At 36.9% G+C, this 21,525-nt stretch overlaps 1 protein-coding gene across 30 annotated transcripts in view; it reads right to left on the bottom strand.

Annotated features, from left to right (window-relative positions):
* DMD (dystrophin) overlaps nucleotides 1–21,525 on the bottom strand; it is a 1,163,614-nt gene that overhangs the window by 346,875 nt on the left and 795,214 nt on the right. For all 30 annotated transcript variants that reach the window (XR_006934806.1, XR_006934864.1, XR_006934881.1 and 27 more), the window contains one exon: nucleotides 7,101–7,202. Coding sequence is in view for 26 of the 30 variants with exons in the window: in XM_046919009.1 (XP_046774965.1) it covers nucleotides 7,101–7,202 (102 nt within the window). In the remaining 4 variants the exon portion in view is untranslated. The remainder of the gene's footprint in view (nucleotides 1–7,100; nucleotides 7,203–21,525) is intronic.

Raw genomic sequence — 21,525 nt, 5'->3', positions numbered from 1 at the left:
TTTTCTTTCCCCATCTGATGGATCACCTGAATTTACAACAAAAAACATACATAGAAACAGCAATTAATTTTCACAAATGGTAGAGAGAGGGAAGAATACAGTATGACCTGCTTGGGGTGGAAAAAACAAAAGCTTCACATTATCACAGTTTTGAGAGCATCTTGTCTCCCAGAAATTTGCCTGCTGAAGCTCAGGGACAACCTACAAACTATGCCACTGGACCCTGACCACAGAGTTCCCTAACCAACCTCAGCCCCACTGCGGCCCCATACCCAGCTCCACTCTGGGCTCTGTTTGGATCGTCTCACCAGGCCTCCTCCTTACCCCCCAGCCTATACTGCTCCCTGCTGGACTGACTTTAGGTGACACAGGATGATTTACAAAAAAAAAAGTTCTCTGTTTTGTTCTGTTTTTAATCACCGTAAACCTGAGATGCTCATTTTATTAAATTAAAATAGGGAGGGGAATTTTGTATTAAAAACCATGTCAATAAAATCTCTGCCATTCAGAACACGTTCTTTTATCTATTAAAAAAAAAAAAAAAAAAAAAAAAAACCACCTTAGGAGACCTCAAGGAATCGTGAACAGTCCTGAGCAGTAATGACTAAGCTGCTACTTTTATACAAAACCTATGTGAAAGTCTGGAATGTGAATTATATCAGTCCTCAGATAACTGTGAAACATTTAGACTCGAAAACTCTCTACCCCCTCATTATTCCTCACTCTAGGGACTGTAAAGTCGGATGAAACATGCTAATTATATGCTGGCATTTCTAAACTCTTAAAATGAAGACTGCTTTTCTTTTTCAAGCTGGTGAGGCCACATTTAGACTACCATGTGTCTCATTCTGGGCTCCCCATTTCAAAAAAGACAGAGAACTCCTAGATAGAGTCCAGTGGAGGGCCACAAAGTTGATAATAGGGTTTGGAGCACCACCCGTATGAAGAAAGGCTGAATAACAGGGTCTGCTCAGCCTGAGGAAAAGATGGCTAAGTGATGATCTGACTAACGTATATAAAAATCTAAAGGGAGGTGGGAGACAAATGGATGAGGCCAGGCTCTTCTCAATGGTGTGCAGTGATAGCACAAACAGTAATGGTCTAAAACCTGTACATAGGAAGTTCTGTACTAACACACAGAAGAACTTCTTTACGGTAAGGGTGATGGAGCACTGAAACGGGTTGTCCAGAGAGGTTATGGAGTCTCCTCCTAGGGAGATATTCAAGACCCATCTGGATGCCTACTAGTGTGACCTACTGTAGGGTACCTGCTTCAGCAGGGTGGTTGAACTCAATGATCTCCTGAGGTCCCTTCCAACTCCTGCAATTCTGTGATAACAGTCCAGTATACCAATGCCACTCAGCGGTGCTTTTAGCACTCCTACATTCAGACATATAGTCTAACTTACTATCTAGCCCTAATGGAAACAGGATGTCTATTAAGAAAGATGTTTAAGTACCTTGAATTTAACAAGGTGGGGTCAGTAGGAGACGGGTAAAGAAGAAGAAACATTAAATTGAAGTGTGTACACACACATATGCATACATTCTGATGCCTTGGGCATTGTTTATAGAATTTGCCTTAAGTTTCACCAAAGATACTCTTAAATCTGCGAAGTTCTTTAACATCTACCATCAATGGAGACAAAAATATTAGTTGGAATAAATTCTGGAGATTGTTTTGTGCAAATTCTTTGTGATAGGATAGAAGAGAACAGATATAACTCTGTACCACAAAATCATTTTATTTCTAAGAGTAGCTTAAAAACCTGCATTAAATTTAAAATAAAGAGTGAGGAATATCAGAAATTATCCTCAAAAGTAGAATATGATAACCACACAGAAAAAGCAATTTGGTATGCACAATAAATGTAACATTTGACAATTCACACATATTTTATCTCTTTGTGGATTATTGGCACACACAATCATATTTCCCACATTTCTTAACATTTTTTTCCTACTGATCACACCCAAGAACCTCATTCCAGATCTTAAAATGTAGATGACTGCACCAGTATCTACTGAGCAGCAGCAGTGAGCATAGAGAGCCCTTAAAAGCTCGAGAGATTACACTGTCAAAGTCCAGTTTCGTTTTACTGTATATTCACACTAACTCAGGACAGAGATATGAATATTACAAATATAATATTGGTTCTCACTGTTAGTAGCTGTTTCATTCATATGGATGTGAGCCAGGGATTTATCTTCAGTGATGGCGAAATAGAAGCAACATCGACAGCACTAATAAGAGAGTAGCTAGTTCCAAACTCTTCTGTCAAATTTACAGTTTGATCCAATCTTGTATCTGCCATAAATTAGCATGCACGCATTAAAATGTTCACTTTGTCAAGCATAATAATTTTGCTGTAATTGAAGCTCTAGAGTTTTAGTGACAAGTATTAACATTAAAATATGTTGCATTGAGGAACACTTTTATTGATTTATTGATTTCCTTTAAATGTCAGTCCCAGTGCTATTAAAGTCAGGGTAATAATCATACCTGAACTAATCTCATTGCCAGCACTAAAACTACATAGGAGTATTCAGACAGAAAAGTGATGTAGTATTTTAAATGGAAGATTGAGATAAATGAAACTGAGTTGTAAAGGTACTCCTTATACTCTCTTTCTCAACACCACTACTTACTATCCTAATCAGAAATACGGGAAAGGAAAAATGGAGTGCCATGGAAGGAAACTGCAGCTTTTACTTTGCCACAGATATGCCTTCCATTCAGGGTAAACCATTCAGAGTGCTGTTATTCAGAAGACTGGGGTTATGTTCTTTCTATTGCCACTGGCACCAGGAGTAATCTCAGTAACCTCTCCCTTCCCATCCACGTAAATACTACTTTACAGAAATGCATTTCAAAAGCATGGAATTCATTTCACTAACATGAATGTGTCTGATTATTAAAGTGCTAGGGCTTAAAGGATCACACGTCCTATCCCATTTTTTGATTCTTGAATCAGCATATATTAGGACTTCATGTGCCAACAAGAATATTTATACAGTTCCATATCGCAAAGTTCCAGTATAATCAGTTAGCATGCTTTGCGAATGTCTGAAAATATCCATATTTCAGTCAACTATAACATCAAGATGGATGGTTTAGTGATAATCGAGGATGTTAGTAAGGCCTTAGCCCAGATTTTGTACCTAAACATTTTGGACATTCTACATGACAGCTAATCAAGTATTTAGTTAACTAGCACAAGTTACAAATTCAAAAATCAACCTATTTGAAGACAGACTAACTTTAACCCTACATAACAAATGTTGGCTTCACTCTTGGGACTTCCCACTAAAGGGCAAAAAAAACTCTAACACAAACAGAATTCATAATTATCTACTCTATGAAAAATATTTCATCTGAGCAAGTTTCCAATGAAGCATGTGTTCAACACATGAGTATTGAATCAGATTATTACTTACATTTCTGCCTATTGCTTACTTTAAAGACTTGGGCTGTATTCTTCAATGACCTAAAGATGACACTTTTATAAGAATTAAAAAACAAAAACTGGTATGAAAATTAAGAAGTCCATGGCTGTGAGCAACATTATAAAAAATAACTGCTGGTGTTTGAGAAGTAGAGTGGATCTCAGTTTCAACCCTCACTTCAATTATGTTTTAATAGAAAGCCATGGGGTTCAATTTAAACTCTCATTGGAGTGTTTTGAATGTATTATACAGTTTGCAAGCATAAACAGCAGAGGATTACAAAATCTCAGAATAAAGTGAATGAGGAACGTAAATTCAGACCCAGTGCATGTGACTGTGCCAATACCTTAAACTTCCTGACACATTCCAAGACAGGGCAGGCCCACAGTATGAATAAAGGCCATAGGACTTCCATGTCATTTATTGAAAAGAATGGAAAGATTAGTGGTGAACTAAGACAAAAAAAAAAAAAAAAAAAAGGGTGAAGCTAGGAAAAGGATATCTCACGTAACCAAATACTGTGCAAAGTTGTCAAGCAATGGCATGCAAGTAATTAATGCTTCTAAAGACACTAAAAAAAAACACAACTTTTTGCAGCTCCAATATGAGGTGTTACTGTTTTATTCCTAGAACACTTCAGTAATCACATCTGCAACTGAAATTGTGAAGTTTGTACATTTCTCTTATTAAAAAAGTGTTACATAACATGATGTTTTGTCAGTGTTTCAATTTGATATATAAAGGTATCTGCTACATTTAAATTCACTCTGTGCCTCAGTCCCCATATGTAAACACAGATAAGACCATTACACTGTTCCATGGGAGTTGATCTGATGCGGGAAAACGTTCTTAAACTAAATATTTTATTTGAAACACAAACTAGTCTCAAGTAAACCCTCATATTTTTGTCATAATTGTCTGGGAAATCGTTTTGAATTTAAGGTATGTGTATGCTTAATATCACAAGTTAAGAAAACTGCTTTTTTCCCCCCATATTTGCATCTAGTGATACGTTTACTTTGACCCAACTTTTGTTTTTTCTTCCTTCCATTTCTCTGGAAAACACAAAGCAATCATACACAAAACTAAAATAAAGCAATGTTTATGAAGCACTTAGACACCACTGCGATGACTGACTTGAAAGAGCCTATGAGGGAATTAGCCATTTTTCTTCACAGCAGAAACTGAATACTTCACAGGAATAGTGCAGCTTACAGCAACAAACTAAACAAGAAGTATGAGTTTAAGTACTGAGCTGCTGCTCTCAGTGTGAGTGCTCCTCATACCCTCTGCTGCATTAGGCAACCTAAAACAAGACCACCGCATCAACTTTAATTCACCACTTTCTAAGATTTGATTGCCTAACTTTGCAATCTCATTAATTTCTTTTTCAAAAACACCACAATTTAAATATAAGTCATTTCTGCCACCACAAAATACCTTTTATGTAAAAAGTTATTTCGACTTGGTCTGAAAAGTCTGTATTGGAACATACAAATAACAAATAGTGCTGGAAATTACTCACTTAAGAATAAAGGCAGAAGATATAAATGGGGAGAAGCTTAAGGAAATTTACATCACCAAGAAAGGTATTCAGCAGCCCTGACAGTATGTGTACACTGTTTCATTACTTACTGTACAAGATAGTGAACCAGAAATTAACTTCACACGTTTGATTAATTGAACTCCAGAGTGTAATGAAAAAAGTAACATCTAATTAAAGAGGGCCAATAAATGAAATATCCACTATTCAACAAATAGTTATTAATTTCCTTACAGACACATTTTATAATGTCATTATCAAAACTGCAAATCAAGGAACATCAATGTTTATTTAAAGAGTTATCTTGTTCCAGTTGATTGTCTTCCAGTAGATTTGGTAGAAGCAGCCAGTTTGCATCAAAGACTGAAAACACTTAAAAGAAAAAGATGTGGAGTATACTTCTACATCAGAAGTTTCACCTAAACAAAATCATTTCACACTATTTATGCCTTCATCAATGGTACATCAAAACAAATGCTACCAGTTCCCCCTGCAAGTGTCAGCACTCATTTTGCTATTCTTTAAATGTAGTTACAAAAACATAGAAAGCCAAAATCTCACTTTTTTCTGTTGTTTTACATTCTTTGCTTAGAAATGTGGCGTAAGAGATGCTAAGATGACTGCTACCCAAGTAAGAAAATGCAGCCACTGTAGTGGGATTTTTGTTCCATCATCCATCCAGTGTGCAGATGACGTGTTTCTATTCCCAATAATAATAGTTCTATTTTCACCCAACACTGAGTCATAAGCCTTGTTTCTGCTCACTCTCATTAGCACACTAGTTTTAAGTCACCTTCAGTTCACCTCCTTGGTATTTTTCCACTGTTTAGCAGAACTGACCATTATATATATTAAAAAACAAACAAACAAAAAAACGTAGATACCAAAAAAGGTGGGAAAAAAAACAAAAAAACCTTCTGTCCAGGAAAGTAGAAAAACTAAAACATGCCTAAATATGGATCAGTTTCTAAAGTGCAGATCAGTGCATCCCTCCACCCCTATGAACCTCCACTCTGCTGGTGGGATTTGTAAGACTTAGAGAAGATTTTGTAAAAGCAGGAAAGCACTCCACTGTACTCCAAGTGGAGCGACTACTCGTGGAAAAAGAACACAAAAAAATTACTGTTCAGGTCAGCTATAGACATCCTAACTCTGTGAGGAAATCTTTTTCTATAAAATGAGGTTATTGACAACTGTAGGCTAGGAAAAGTTCTAAATACAAATACTTACTATACAATACTTACTATAATCAATAAGACACTATTACAGTTTGAGTGAACTCTTAATCATCAGATCCTTTATTAGCAGTTATCAGACAAGAAACCAAGCTCTGGTTGATAAATAAGTGATCTTACTAGTAGTCGGATCTCCAGCATCAACTGGACCACACATGAAAGGCTGCTTGCTTATTACTTCCTGCTTCATGGTTCTGCAGTTAGATACTCTGGGGTTCAATGCAGGTCTAACTAGTCTTTATGAAACTAAATGTAAAGTATCCAACTGATTTGTGTGCTGGTGAAAATGATTCTATAGAATATTTTTCTACTGGAGAAGGGTTGGGAGGGGTCAATTCACTTAACAGTGAGTTCTTGGCTCTGAGACAGAATGAGGGAAGCCATGCTACAGGAATTCTGGTAGATATACTCGGTGGTAAAGTTCTACATTCCCATCTCACCTTTACAGTGTGAAAAATTTAAAGCAAAGGGTCTTCTTTACCACTTGACTCTTACCTTGCCTACAAACAAAAAGGTTTTGTTTGTTTTTCTTAAATTTACAGACTTTCTGAAAGTGCAATTTAAAATAAGGGAGTTTAAAAAAGACTATCTATACCACTAACTAAGCCCAACAAATTTAAGTTTGGTTTCAGTGTGAATTACTCTTGAATAAGTAAAATAACCTTTATGTCAAATGAAATAATCCCATCACAACATGCAAAAATTTTCTAGCTCGGTACACTACATTGTTTCTGGCTATGCGTTGACAACAGAACAAATGCTCTTTGCCAAGTTCTTACATCGATTTTAAACAGAGCACATCAAGGACAAGTGTACAACAGGGGAAGCATAACCCATTACACAGTAATGGATATTGCTAAAGGTTGCTTCATTACCTTTACTGGATGAGTGGCTGGTTTTTCCTTATATAAATGACACCCTTTAGACAAAACCTCTTCCACATTCGGCTGTTTAGCCTGCACTGCTGCTTCGGTTTCCTGAAAAATAAAAACACGAGCAGTGTAGATTAACCGTAGCATAAGCAATGAGACTGAAAAATCCTCCATGGAAGGCTGTAAACCACCAGTAAATTAGTTTCTGCTCAGGACTGGTTTCTGGAAAGCTTACGGATAGTAGCAGCTAAGGACAAAAAAAGGGTCACCAGAGAGGGGAATAAAAGAGGAAAGAGGGATGGAAAAGACTGAAGTTCACAACATCAACAGTGATAGGCCCCTTAATTCTGAAGATTTCAATAAAGCTATTACAAAGCTGACCAATTCATACTGAGAAAAATAGACACAAAGCAAATTCAAAACAAAAGCACAGTAACAGTGCCAGTTTGTAAAAGCAGAGAGGCACTTATTACCAACTATATCTCACTCAATTATCAACAGCTTATTCTCTAGCAATTTTTCTTTTTTTAATCTGGAAAGGTATTATCCAGGTGCTAATACATGGAAACTCCAAGAAAAACTTCCTTTTCATTAGGTCCTGACTAAATAAGTAATGTGTGGAACTCCAAACATAGATAATAACAAAAAAAATTACTGAAAAGCATAACAAGAAGCAAATTATATCTGAATTTTAAAGATTCAAATAGTTTTATGTACTATGACTTAACATACACAAAAGAGGTAAGCAAAGATCCCATTGTTATCTGAGATACGTAAATTGTTTGTTTCCGTTTTCCTCTCTCCACTCTTCTCCTGTCTATCTTATAGCTTGATTACCTCATCTCATGTGGCCGTTCAACTTTATTTTCTGTCCAAAATCTCAGTTAATGTTAATGTGAGAGCAGACAAGGTGGCATGCCAGTCTTGTCACCGTCTGACACAACACATCATTTAATTAGTAGAAATATGCTATTACTTGTTCCGCAATAAACTTGTAGAAATCTGTCTCATTTCAAGTCTCAACAAGGGACCCTCTTGCTCCAGTTTTTGACTCAGCATAGAAAATACATCTAGAGCAGACTGAAAATTCACTTGTAAAGCATTGTGGATCATCAGCAAAAATAACTGTTGCCATGTTCGCTACCATCTTCTACTTGTCCCTTCAAATATTGTTTATCAATACCATGAATCGAAGCTTGTCTGATTTCTTACAACGATATTTGAAACTTTTATATTATTATTATTATTATATATTTCAATATTAATGAGATGTACCTGCATGAATTCATACAGAATAAAATAAGAATTGAAAAGCAATGAGCAACAGAACTGAGATTACGGGCGGGTGGAAGTTTATTAACCCACTGATCAAGCACTGATTAAAGTCCTATTTTCTTTCTGTTTCAATGCCACATTATCTTTTTACTTTCTTACACACCACATAAAGATGAGGGGCAATTTTCTGTCTTGACAAAAGAATATGCTTTTTAGTGTTTTCTTTAAACTAAACTAAACTGTCTCCAACATTTTTTCACTATTTTGTTGGTTTGCATCGTTTCACATGATGTCTCAAATATCTGCTTTGTAACACAATACTTTCATGGTACCGTAAAAATCTTAGCGGGAAAAAATAACACTACAATTATCTGCAAAATTCCAGAATATCAAGCTCATTATGGGTACATCTACATTACTGGTTTAACTTGCATGGATGTGCCTTTGGAGCAGATTACTCAATCTTCCCCACTCATCGAGCATTCGTGAATGTGGACTGCCCTGTAAGTGCTCGAACTGGTTTATTCCTGGTTATAACCAGAAGGGAAAGTGTGTTTTGGGAGAGGTCTTTACACAGTGCCAGGTGCTGGGGGTTATTTGTTACTTTGTGATTGTAGTACATTAATTCCAGCATCATCTAAGAAAATCACAAAATGATTTTTAATAAGTATGCACCTGGCAAATTAAATCCCTGCAGTAACTTTGAGTGAGCTGTTTGCAGAGTTCTCTGCCTGATGGTATAACAAATTCTGTCCATGGAACAAGTTTCCAACAATTTCAAATGCATTTGCTAGGTGATACTATGTTAATACAGCTCAACAGATAAGAGCGTACTTGGAAAATACTAGTTCATCACTCAGTTCCCAAGGAGAACAAGAAGGTATGAACTTCAACTTGGCCTCCAACAGTTGCTTGTAACAAAGAGACTGTGCAAGACTCCAGTGAATAGCGAACTGGGAGAATAGGGCCTGAAATCTGCTCTCAATCACACAGGTTAACCTACTGTTGAAGCTTAAGACAACAAACATAAGTTGTCTGTACTTGTGTTTGGGGGAAGACATCAGTCTTTTCAGGAAAACCAAAGACATCCCTTTTTAAATGTCTTGACTCCAGTTTGTTCACTCTGCTACCACACTGACTGTTTTCTGCATGAGAATGTCTGTAGGACAGATGCAATACTCCCTCTGTGAGACAGAGCTGATTCTACAGGAATTTCACAATTTATGAACAGCCTGTGAAAGGGATTGTAAAACTACTTCTGGTCTGGGTGATGAATATGCTAATGGCACTTTGCACACATATGGTGAGTTAAAATCACTGGAAACTGCTGTTCCACAAAACATGTATAAACAACAATAATCAAATAGAGGCCATCTTTACTTCAAAAGATGCCATTTAAGAATTTTCATTGGTGTTAAAATAGTGTATCTAAACAAATGAAAATTTTGTGCAGAGCAAGGCATGTTGGCGTCTGCACTGACTACATCAGCTCAGCCTACTACATAAATTCACAGGCTGAAAAAGTTGCAAGGACTTGTCTATAGTCCCATCTGGACTATGAAAGTATGTTGATACAGCTCAGAACTCAGAAATTCATATTCCGTAGCTGAAATCAATATATTGGCTAAACCTCTGGTGTGTACGCCAAAGGAAGAGAAAGTCTGTTGGCTTGACATGTTATTTCAAGATACGGTAGCTATCCTAGCGCACTCAGGCTGTTTGACATATGCTGCACATATACTAGGAGGTCCAGACTACTGTCTATGAAGTATCTGCAGCATTTCAGGATGTGTGTGGGAGTGACTCAAGAATCTGACTCATTATCTCTGGTAACACTGGTCAAAATATGAGGATCAGAATAAGGTTTCCCAGTGACATAACATCTACAGTACATTTTCTGAAAGGAAAAGCTCAGAGTAATTAAACCTACATCTTCCTGCTGACGTGCAAAAAATGGACATCAATTACAACCTTCAAAGAAAAAAAATGTTACTTTGTACCTTTTAAAATAACATATTAATACCAATTTTTTTTTCATCAAGATTGCATTAAAGATTAAACAGATTTTTTTTTTTCCAGGAAAAAAAAGAAACAGTAGGCACTTTCCCTTCATTTTATTAAGTCAGACAAAGCAGTGATGTTGAACAAGCAAATATACTAAATCTGAAATCTAAACTAATTTGGAGGCTTCAAACTTCAAAGAAAATCTCTTGAATAATCAGATATGAATCCTCATTTTTGATCTATAATTAAATGTAATTTTCTGTTATCACATTTTTTTCCCTTGTCTCTCAGATGAGAGAGAGATGTAATATAAATTCTTTGAGATAGACTCTTTTTCATACACATAAGAAGGTTCACCGAAACATTCACACTTATCTTTCAGGTTACAATTCCCAGATATTTTAGGGGAAAATGCAATTTAAAAAAAAAAAAAAAAAGTGAGGCTCTGAGCTTTTCTCCCACAAGTTTGTTGATTCAGTGAAGAGCTGAAGTCCTGACAAAGGACGGACAGTGGATGGAAAATGTGAATATGTTCCATCTTCAAGAATTTTGGGTCTTAAAAAGAGACCTCATTTTTCTTTTGACTCAGCTCTGCACATTCCCATACATGGAACAGACTAACAAGCTGAACCACCACAGAGAAGCATGGTCAAATGAGACAATTAAAATACATCAAAGTTCAGCTACACCACGGTGAGCACTGAATCTCTATGGTGGGCCCAATAGTAGCCAACGGCATTCTTGGTGTTCAATATAGATATTCTCATCATATTATTAGAATACATTTAGGACATGCTGTTAACTGTTCTGCGGTCACAATGAAGTAGAACCTAAACCACTGATGCCAGTACTTAAAGCTCAAAAATAAAGACCAGAGATAATGAATCCTCATAAAATTCAAGAAGATACCAGTTTGTACCTCTATTCTTTTCTGTGTAACAGATGAAAAAGTTTGATAACTTCCTGAATATTTCACTTATCTCTACACAGAAAGCAAACACTCAGTGAACATCAAAGTTACAGAATTTAACTTCATCCTCCTGACTTAGGGTTTGATGAAAGAAAGCATAGTGGTAATCCAATTTAAAAACACTCGTTCAGCAGTCTTGGTTAAAGTTTAGTGTAAAAATGTTTAACTGCTATCAATGATTTGTAACTGTTAGACAAGCAATTTCAAACATCAGCCTTAAAAATGCCGTTTTAACAAGTCAATTAAGCAAATGACCTTTCTCTCATTGCTTTAAATCATTGTTATTTTAAATATGTAAGACCCAAACTATGTCCCAATACACTGTTAGATTTTTCCTTAATAAGGGGAAGAACATTCTGGGATTTGCCTGTTTTTTTTTAAAGTAGCATGTAAAAAACAGTCACCTGTTTTAGAGAGACTATAATGCTGATCTAACTATAGCTCTTGACCTAACAGAACAATTATGAAGATCCTTTGAAGGAGAAACAATGACTTCATACAAAAGAGCACTACAGAAAGGACGCCTCCCTTCTAAAACTGAAATGCTTTAATTTCAGAGTTTGTAACTACTTTCTGAACCTATGAGTTGCAGCCATGGGCAATTTGTAAAATACTCAGACACTATTTTCCTCCTCCTTTCAAGTTTAGTAAATAAAGATTGATTTTCAAATGAGTTTCTGGCTACAGAAGATAATTAGAAAAAAAAAATCAAAATACATTACTGTACTACGAAGGCTTTGTTGATTATAACATGTCTTCCAATAGGCCTCTTATGGAATTAGTCTGTAATGCATCATTTGAAAGGGATATTCATGAGTGTACATTTCTGCAGTTTGTTATCCAACAGTTACAATGTTCCAAAAATGGCATGTATTACTAGAAGAAATACTAAAGATTGCTGGAAATTACAATAAAATGCAATAGAATAACATTAATTGTACCTGCAATCCTTCAGCTTTTACTGATCTGGAATAATTTTTAAGCATTGATGTTTCCACACTGAAGAATAAATAAAACAAAGTAGCAAACATACATGCAGAATCTGGAAACCCTTACAGAAGTCACAGCCCCAGAAGCTTTCTCTGCCTTGAAAATACTCACATAGTAAGTATTTGATTTAAAAAAAAAAAGTATACTAAGTTGTATAAAAAGAATGAAAAGTATGAAAGAAGGGAGATTGAGTATTGTGTGACTTCCAACCTGATCCTGAGCACCTCCAGGGACGGGGCATCCACAACCTCTCTGGGCAGCCTGTTCCAGCACATTACCACTCTCATAGTAAAGAACTTCCCGCTGACAACCAACCTAAATCTTCCCTCCTTCAGCTTAAAACCATTTCCCCTTGTCCTGCCATTATCTACCCTTCTTTGTAGGCTCACTTTAGGTACTGCAAGGCTGTAATTAGGTCACTCTGCAAATTTCTCTTCTCCAGGCTGAACAAGCCCAGCTCCCTCAGCCTGTCTTCACAGGGAAGGCGCTCCAGACCTCTAATCATCTTTACGGCCCTCCTCTGGACCCTCTCCAACAGCTAGCTCCCTGTCTTTCTTGTACTGGGGGCCCCAGACCTGGACACAGTACTCCAGATGGGGCCCCACAAGGGCAGAGCAGAGAGGGATAATCACCTCCCTCTCTCTGCTGGCCACCCCTCTTCTGATGGAGCCCAGGATACTATTTGCTTTCCAAACTGCAAGAGCAAACTGCTAGCTCATGTTAAGTTTTTCATCCACCAGGACCCCTCTCCACAGGGCTACTCCCAAGGACTGCTCCTTCCTGTCTGTATAAATGCCTGGGATTCCTCCGGCCCAAGTGCAAAACCTTGCACTTTGCTGTGCTGAACCTCATTAGATTTACCCGGGCCCGCCTTTCAAGTCTGTTGAGGTCCCTCTGATTGGCATCCTTTCCTTCCACCACGCCAACTGCACCACTCAGCTTGCTGCTATCAGCAAACTTGCTGAAGGTGCACTCAATTCCACCATCGATGTCGTTGATAAAGACGTTAAAGAGCACCAGTCCCAAGACAGACCCCTGGGGGACACTACTCCTTACCAGCCTCCACCTGGATATAGAACCATTAATCTCCAACCTTTGTCTGTGACCTGTCAATGAACTCCTTATCCACCAGGTGGTCCACCTGTCAAATCCACATCTCTCCAATTTGGAGATAAGAATGTGGTGGGGAACCATTTCAAAGGGCTTGCACAAGTCCAGGTAAATGACATTAGTTGCCTTCCCTGTGTCCACCAATGCCATCACACCACCACAGAAGACCACCAGATCGGCTAGGCATGACCTTCCCCTGGTGAATCTCAGTGACTTCCAAGTAACTCATCCAAACTTCTAAAAAGCTTCTGAGAACAATGAACTAGTTATTGATTATTCCCTCGAAAAGATACTTTGTGTGGATGGTAATATTTATCACCTCTTAAAAAAAGATAAAAATAAATCTTTCCTTTCCCAAGATGCTGGGATACAGGTTATACAGTCCATCCTGAAGGCTAAAAATTCTGTTAGATTAAAAAATATACAATGATTACTCAATGGGAATGTTTTGCTACCTTTCCACAATCCAGTTGCAGTTAATATTTCATTCTGATTTTTTTTTTTTTTTTGAAGAATTTTGAGCACAGACTATTGAAAACTTCTAAAGAATGAAAGCTCACAAAGAAAACACTGAGCAGGCTGCTCTTCGAAGTCCCATAGAAAGATTTCTGGAAAGAGTGATAATTGATAGACATACAGAATATCATGCTCTGGTTCTGTGAGTTGATTAAATTGACATTTACTGCAGATCTAAATAATGCATTGAAAATAGGAGTACTTTATGTAATCAAACAATATTTCATCATCAGAAGTTTTCATGTTTCAACCTTTTGCCAAATGAGACACAGATGTCAGAAGACAGTGAGATAAATTTCTAGGGCACGTATTCCATACATGCTCATGCAAATGATGTAAGCTACTTGCCCCATCCAGAATATAAAAATTACTCATTTAAGAGAACGTTAGGATAAATGAAAATGTAAAAGAATCAATAATGACTTGAAATACAACTTCTCTAGCCTAGCTTGTCAAGCAGGCACTGACAAATTAAGGCTAATGGAAAGAAAAAAAGAAAACACAGGAATGTCCTGTCAACACTCTCTTTCTCTCATGTGCATGAACATTCATCCTTCTATTCAACTGCAATTAGGTTTCCTACTCCACAGTCACATTCTTCTCTAACTGCACTGTCAAGTGTATCATGAAGTGACTGACAGGAGTTGACAGCTCTCTTATTGTCATTCAAAACTCATCTAGGACAAAACCCAAATACAAGTTACTTTTAAGAATAGTTACTCATTTTTATTATTTTTTAAGATGGCCAGCTTTATCTGCCAAAATTGAACACAATGTGCTGTTTATATACATGCCAAATGATCACCAAAGTCAATAAAAAAAAAAAGTATAAATCCTACACTCAGAGACAGTACAAAGCTTCTTTAGAAGTACCGGGTAACAATCAAAGATGCGGAAACCTTGGAAAATAGGGCTCAAGTACAGAGTAGTAAAGGGAGGCATGAGTGACAACCAGAAATTAAAGAGGGAGTAGAGGGAAGTGATAGGGGAACTAAGTGGGCCAGCAGGAAGGACCGTTGAAATTGAAAGACAATTTGGAGGTTTTTATTTGAAGTGGTTTTTAATATTGTCTGGAGGAAAGGTTTGGAGGAGACAGCAGAGTTTCAGTGAGCTAAAACTAGGAACAGGATTTTCAGCACTTGTTCTACTTCCTATCCTGACTGTCTCCTCTGTCCGCTCCTTAAAATGCAGGTACTCTTATTTCTCTTGCACTTCCTCCACATATGTAGTCACCCTCATCTATCATAATTCCCAAACAAACTGTCTATCCCATATGTAATAGGAAAAGTGGAAGTTCTGAGGCAAAGACCTGGAAGAATCCAGGTTCTCATCCTTCTCCTATGGATGGTGGAGATATGCTGATTAAGGTTTTCAGATGACTGGCAGAAGAACAAGCACAACTACATCCCTTCCCTGTGCACGTTCTGATCTTGACAGAAGATGTAAGTAACACCATCAGCAGACATTTGTACAACACGTAGGATAGGGTTGCCTACCTGGACTGGAACAGAGCATTTCCAGTTTCTCTAACAGGAAAGGAATTAGGATCAAACTCAGCACCCCAGGCCATTTAGTTCCAGAGAGTAAATTATTACAGAGGCTAAGAATTTGTGTAAGGAAAATATTAAGTGGAAACGAAGAAAAAAAGCAATAGAGGAAGATGCTGTTTGACATACACCTGTGCAAAATTTGAGGAACTAGTATGTAACTCTACATTTAAAACATAAAAAATATGATCAAACCTTAGCCATGGAATTACTATCACAAGAATTGCATGCATAGCAAACAACATTACTCACAGACCAGAAGACAGCTACCAGTTGAAAAATTCGAGGGATAAAATTTGAAGGCATTCAGGCAAAGAATTAACATTAAAGAAAATTTATTTTAGACGCTCACTCTCAGACCAGCACATTGCTAGCAATGTCTTGATCATATATCCAGAGAGCTCCAATGAATATGTGACTTTCCAGAGATACTGTGCAAGCCAAAGGCATCTCTTCAGAAGCACTATGCTACCTTTATGCCTCCATCTCTGGTAAGAAGACTTTTTTTACATAGGCTTATGGAGAAAAGATAGTAAGTCTCAGAATAATATCTGTATGAACTGAATGGAAAATCAGGCAAAGTCTAAAAGGCAACAATTGAAAATAAAATGGCACAGCATTCAGAACTCATTATATAAATTTATATAAATTCTGAAAGAATCTATACTTGCTCTTTAGCTTATTATATACTTATTTATATATTTAAACAAGTGTTAATCTTTTGGAGAGTGCTAGTTTATTTCTTCCAAAACAGAGCACATTATGCATTTTAGCACACATTTAAAAATTAAACTCAGTTTTCATTTTTAGTTCCCATTCACAAGCAACACTTCTAATCAGTTTTTCCCATATGCAATTAGCTTGTTCATCCATACAAGTTTCTGACCTATTGCCCAAAGCTGTATTTCCTGGTGGTAATGATTTGTCACACCACAGCTAGTGTTTTCACTCCTTAGTCTCATACTGCAATGCCACTCTCCAGCTCCATAACTAACAGATACTCCAGCAGTAGCTGAACAAGCAGAGCACAGCAGTCACAACATAACAGTCCATTGCTCTTGACAATAGATGCAAAGTGTTCCTGCCAATAATGGCTAGATTCTGTTACTCAACACAATTTTTCAATTTCTAGGACTGCCAGCGAGAGAAAACTCAGAAAACAGTTTATGAGGAATATATGCCTAAGAAACAGAAAGTAGCACTAAAAAGGTATCTGAAGTATTAGCCCATTTGTAAGCTTTTACTTTATTTACCTTACTAGACAATACCTTTCTGTTCTTTACATATTTGTATTTTTAAAAAGTATTTTGGTTAAAGATTTCTCATGGACTCAAATCATAACACAGTAAAGCTTATTAAAATATGTGTATGGACTCATAGGATAAGTGTTCATATTTTCCTTTTGGCTGTAAAAACCCCTTCAGCTTCTGCCTAAAGTAATTTTCTAAAGACTTAGCAATCCACAAATACTACACACATTACACTTAAGAAGTGCAATCTGACTCTAACAAATTATTGTATGTAAGTTCTACACAAATTCAGTTCTTATAAAAAAAAAGAATATTTTTTTACACCCATATAATTATAGTTCTAACATCTAACAGGTCTTTGTAAGAAAAAAAAAAAAAACAAGTAAAACCATAAAAACAACCCAAACTTAGGGTTGTTATTAAAATTGATTATGAGGAAGTAAATATTTAGAGGGAAAAAAAAAATGCAGCAACCAAGCAAAAAAGTTCTTTAGACTTTCTGAAGGTATAGGAGCCAAACCACCAGCATAACCACTAGTTACACTCATCCTTTGAGGACTCCCTTACCACTTATCTTGCAGGTAAAGTAAAAACAAACAAACAGCAGAGCACTCAGTAGGAAGAAACAAAGACCAGAATTTGCACAAATTCCTTTAGCCATAGTTCTGGAGCTGCACAGGCTATTGATGCTCTAGGAAAGCTGTTTCTAAGTGTAGTGTACAGGTCTAGATCCTATGTTCAGAATACTATATCCCTAAAAAGTTTATCAAACCTGGATGACTGGATCAGAATAACTTTCAAAGTGTTAGTGCACAGCTTTATATATTCTACTCAGGAGACAATGCTGAAGTGCCTACGTTTTCCATTATAGCAACATTTGCCACCTACTTAGTCTGATTAGACTTAGCTAAAATAACTTTGTGATTAAAGATAATCACATTATTATCAAGACCACAAAATAATTGCTTTGAACAAAAAAATAATTACTTTTTGAAATAAGATTCGCTATACACTCCAAATTTGCCTTCTTCTCTGAATTAGGACAGTAGAGCTGATGGATAGCAGAGTTTAAGATAAAACTTGAGTACAGTCTGTGAAAGCACTATTGAAGCTCTCTTTAGTTTCCAGAAAGATGAATCTAAACAAACTCAGCCTAGGACATGAGCACACCCTGGACATGAGCCAGAAGAGTGTACTTGCGGCTGGGAAGGCCAACTCTGTCCCGTACTGCAGTAAAAGAGGGGTGGAACCTACAAAGGTCATCAGGTCCTGACAAATTCAGGACTAATCAAAAGTTGAAACATTAAAGACGTTACAGAATCACAGAACTGTAGGGGTTGGAAGGGACTTGTAGATGTCATCGAGTCCAATCCTCCTGCAAAGCAGGCTCCCTACAACAGGCAGCCAGGCAGGTCTTGAATATCTCCAAAGAAGGAGAATCCACAACCTCCCTGGGCAACCTTTTCCAGTGCTCCATCACCCTCACTGTGAAGAAGTTCCTTCACATATTGATATGGAACTTCCTATGTTCCAGTTTATGGTCGTTTCCCCTTTCCCTGTCACCACAGAGCACTGAAAAGAGGTTGGCCATGTCTCTTTGACTCACACGCTTAATATATTTATAAACATTAATCAGATCCCCTCTCAGTCTTCTTTTCCCAAGGCTGAATAGACTCAGGTGACTCAGCCTTTCCTCATAGGGAAGATGCTCCAGAGCCTTTATCATCTTTGCGGCCCTCCACTGGACTCTCCAGGAGATCCTTGTCTTTTTTGTACCAAGGAGCCCAGAATGCAGTACCTCAGGCAAGGCCTGACCAGGGCAGAGTAGAGGGAAATTAAAATCAATTGAAGACATTATCCAAATGCCTCTTAGACTCTGAAAGGCATAAACTACTAGGAAAGATGAAGTTGTTCAACATGAACTGAAAGCATGGAAAGGAATTAGGTCTCACTTTGCTATTACTGGAAGAGGTACTGGTAAAAATATACCAGTATGTACAAAAGTATCCATACAATAAGACCTGAACATATCTACTGTTAAGTGGTCTACTGACCTAGCTCTATCCAATGTTGCACTGTACACAAAGCTATTAAGTATTATAATCTTATGAAATTGTAACATGGAGAACTTTCATTGTATTTTTTTCACACCTTTTCGTAAAATTGCAAAGCTATGATTATTACATCTGACTAAATTCATTAAGTTGCAATACAAAAATCACACAGAATTGCTATAAGACTAACACTGTACCAAAAAGAAAATAAACAGAATACATAAATACGTGGAGTCACACTCACAAAGAAGTAAAATTGCTTGTGACAGACTCTTGGCAATACCAGGCAAAGCATTCACAGGTGAACCAAGAAGTCACGTGGAGAAAGAGCGTTTGATCTCACCCAACTGGTGAAAGGTCTCTGTCTAGGCAGCTCTCCTTCCCAGAAACAGCCTGGGTTGAAGAGATACGCTCTTTTTAGCGGCTGGCTCTCATGTGAGCCCAGGGTGGCTCCACCTGGGTCACCCCCTTCTGGTCATGTGGGGAGTACAGGTACAGACAATTTGCCTGTGCTCCCTGCCCCAACCACACCACTTCACCAGGCGCTCAATTACCAGTTCAAGCCCTGACCTAACAGTTCCCCTACATGTGGTAAGCTAGAAAAGCACAAACAGTTGTAAAAGACACAACATTAAATATATTCAAGCTACACAAGAGGCTACATTGAAGGCTTACTGCAAATATGGAAGTGTTTCAGTGTTCAAGACTGGCAGTAGTGTTGAGAAATTATAATAGATGCAGATTTTGTACTTCTCCATGAATATGCATAAGTATTTCATAGGAGCAGTCTCTATTATTATGCCAGTATTAGAATGGGACATTATGTCAATGTGTTAGAAAAATTACGCAATACTTACAAATAAATAAGATCTACTTTAGTATTATTAAAACAATAGCTTGCAAATATGCATTCCAATGCTGATTTCTTTTGACTGTTTCATTATTTAAATATAAAAAATAAATTTAAAAATATATATCTTCATTTGTAAAAGAAAACTGTAATAATGGATTAATGACAGGAATACAGCATATACTGCTAGAGATGCATTTTAAATCTTGGAAATATGATTCTGGATTACTGTTCTTGAGTGAGTTACTGGTTACTCACTAAATTAAGTAATAGAGTTACAGTTGTAACTCTACCATTATTCAACAAGAAATGAATGAGTTATTAAATTCTACTTAGGATTTTGGAAACCACCACTAAAAATTATGATGCCTAACTGAAGGCCTGGAGCCTGGGATCTGAAGGCACTGTGGTCTCTAAATTACAGTCAGAAGAATTATGACGAAAAATTACATCAGCATAAAATATATTAGGGTAGCATGAGACATGCTGTCGCTCTTTAAATGATGCATAGAACTACGAGAGCAGAAAGGGATAGAAGAAAAAAAATAGATTCAATAAGAAATGTATTTTCTAATAAGAGCTGTTATAAATTACAATATACTTATTGGGAGTGAATGAGTTTTCAAGAAGCATTGTTTCAACAAACTTACAGTGTTCACATTTTTCTTACCATTTTTGATGCCTTTTAAATTGAAATATGTGTTTAATTTAGAAGCTAAGATGTTGCCTAAAGACTCAGTAGTGAATCTCAGATAGAGCTCATATTGACATTACTCCACACTTCTCGCAATTTTGCTTCAAGAAACAGCTCTGGAAGCACAGTATTTATTCCAGGATAGAAATATTACTTACACAGAGTAGTCCAACCAAAGAGAGAGAGAGAGGAGGTGCCCTAGATGAACACCTGTGATGACCAAGGTATATGCTGGACACGTCCCATATCTCATCTCCTGTTTCCTAACTATTACAGTGAAGGAGAAAATAGCCTGTTCGACTATCTACTTCATCTAGATTCTGGGTACAGTTCTCGGAAACAGTAGGTATTGTGCATCCAGAAACATTCTGAAGAAAGTTTCTCCCACATACTCTGTCTAATAAGTTCCAAGTGTGGTGATGACAAGTGAAAGATGGGTTAAACCTCTCTGCTGGCTCATGTCTTACTTGTCTTCCTTTGATGATCTTCAATACTCCCCTTCCTCTTTGATCGTACAAGATTTCATCCCACCACATCAGGACTATAGACTTTCTTTTTCCCTATTCTGTTAAAAGCTTTTCAAAAATATTCCTGTACCATCACCATAAAAGGACTGAAAGAGACAAGCAAAACACATCTTTCACAAGCAATAGAAAGAACAATATTCTTATAATTTGCAGCAAATTTATTGGTGAAATCAGTCTACAAATAAAATAAACAGAATGAAAAAGATTGAAAAAAGAAATGGAAGAATTCTGATTAAAATTTTTCTTAAAACAGAGGAAATGAGCATAGATCATTTTTGTTAAAGTCATTTCCATCCCTTGTTCCATTTATACAAAGACATTTGCAGAGCTATCCTAATTTATCTTTTTGAAAGGGAATGAATGTCACCACTGAACTCATTCTGTCAATTATAAGACTACAACAGAACTTGAGATTCACTATTTTCCATAATGTGATTGTATGACATAGAAAAGTTTCAGCATTAAAACAGTTGCACAAAAGCAATGAGGATGAAGTGAATTTATTAAATATTCTCTGAAAAAAAAAAAAAAGACTTTAGAAGCAATTATCCCATTTCATGCAAAGTAAGAAGAGTTTAAAATATTTACTTTTTTTCTCATTCTTTTTCTTTTCACAGAAAGTTGCAACATGAGAACCAACA

This window comes from Gallus gallus, chromosome 1, assembly GCF_016699485.2.
Source record: "Gallus gallus isolate bGalGal1 chromosome 1, bGalGal1.mat.broiler.GRCg7b, whole genome shotgun sequence".
Classification (NCBI taxonomy): domain Eukaryota; kingdom Metazoa; phylum Chordata; class Aves; order Galliformes; family Phasianidae; genus Gallus; species Gallus gallus.
Note: the sequence above shows the minus strand (reverse complement) of the source record. Positions and strands in the feature narration are given on the sequence as shown.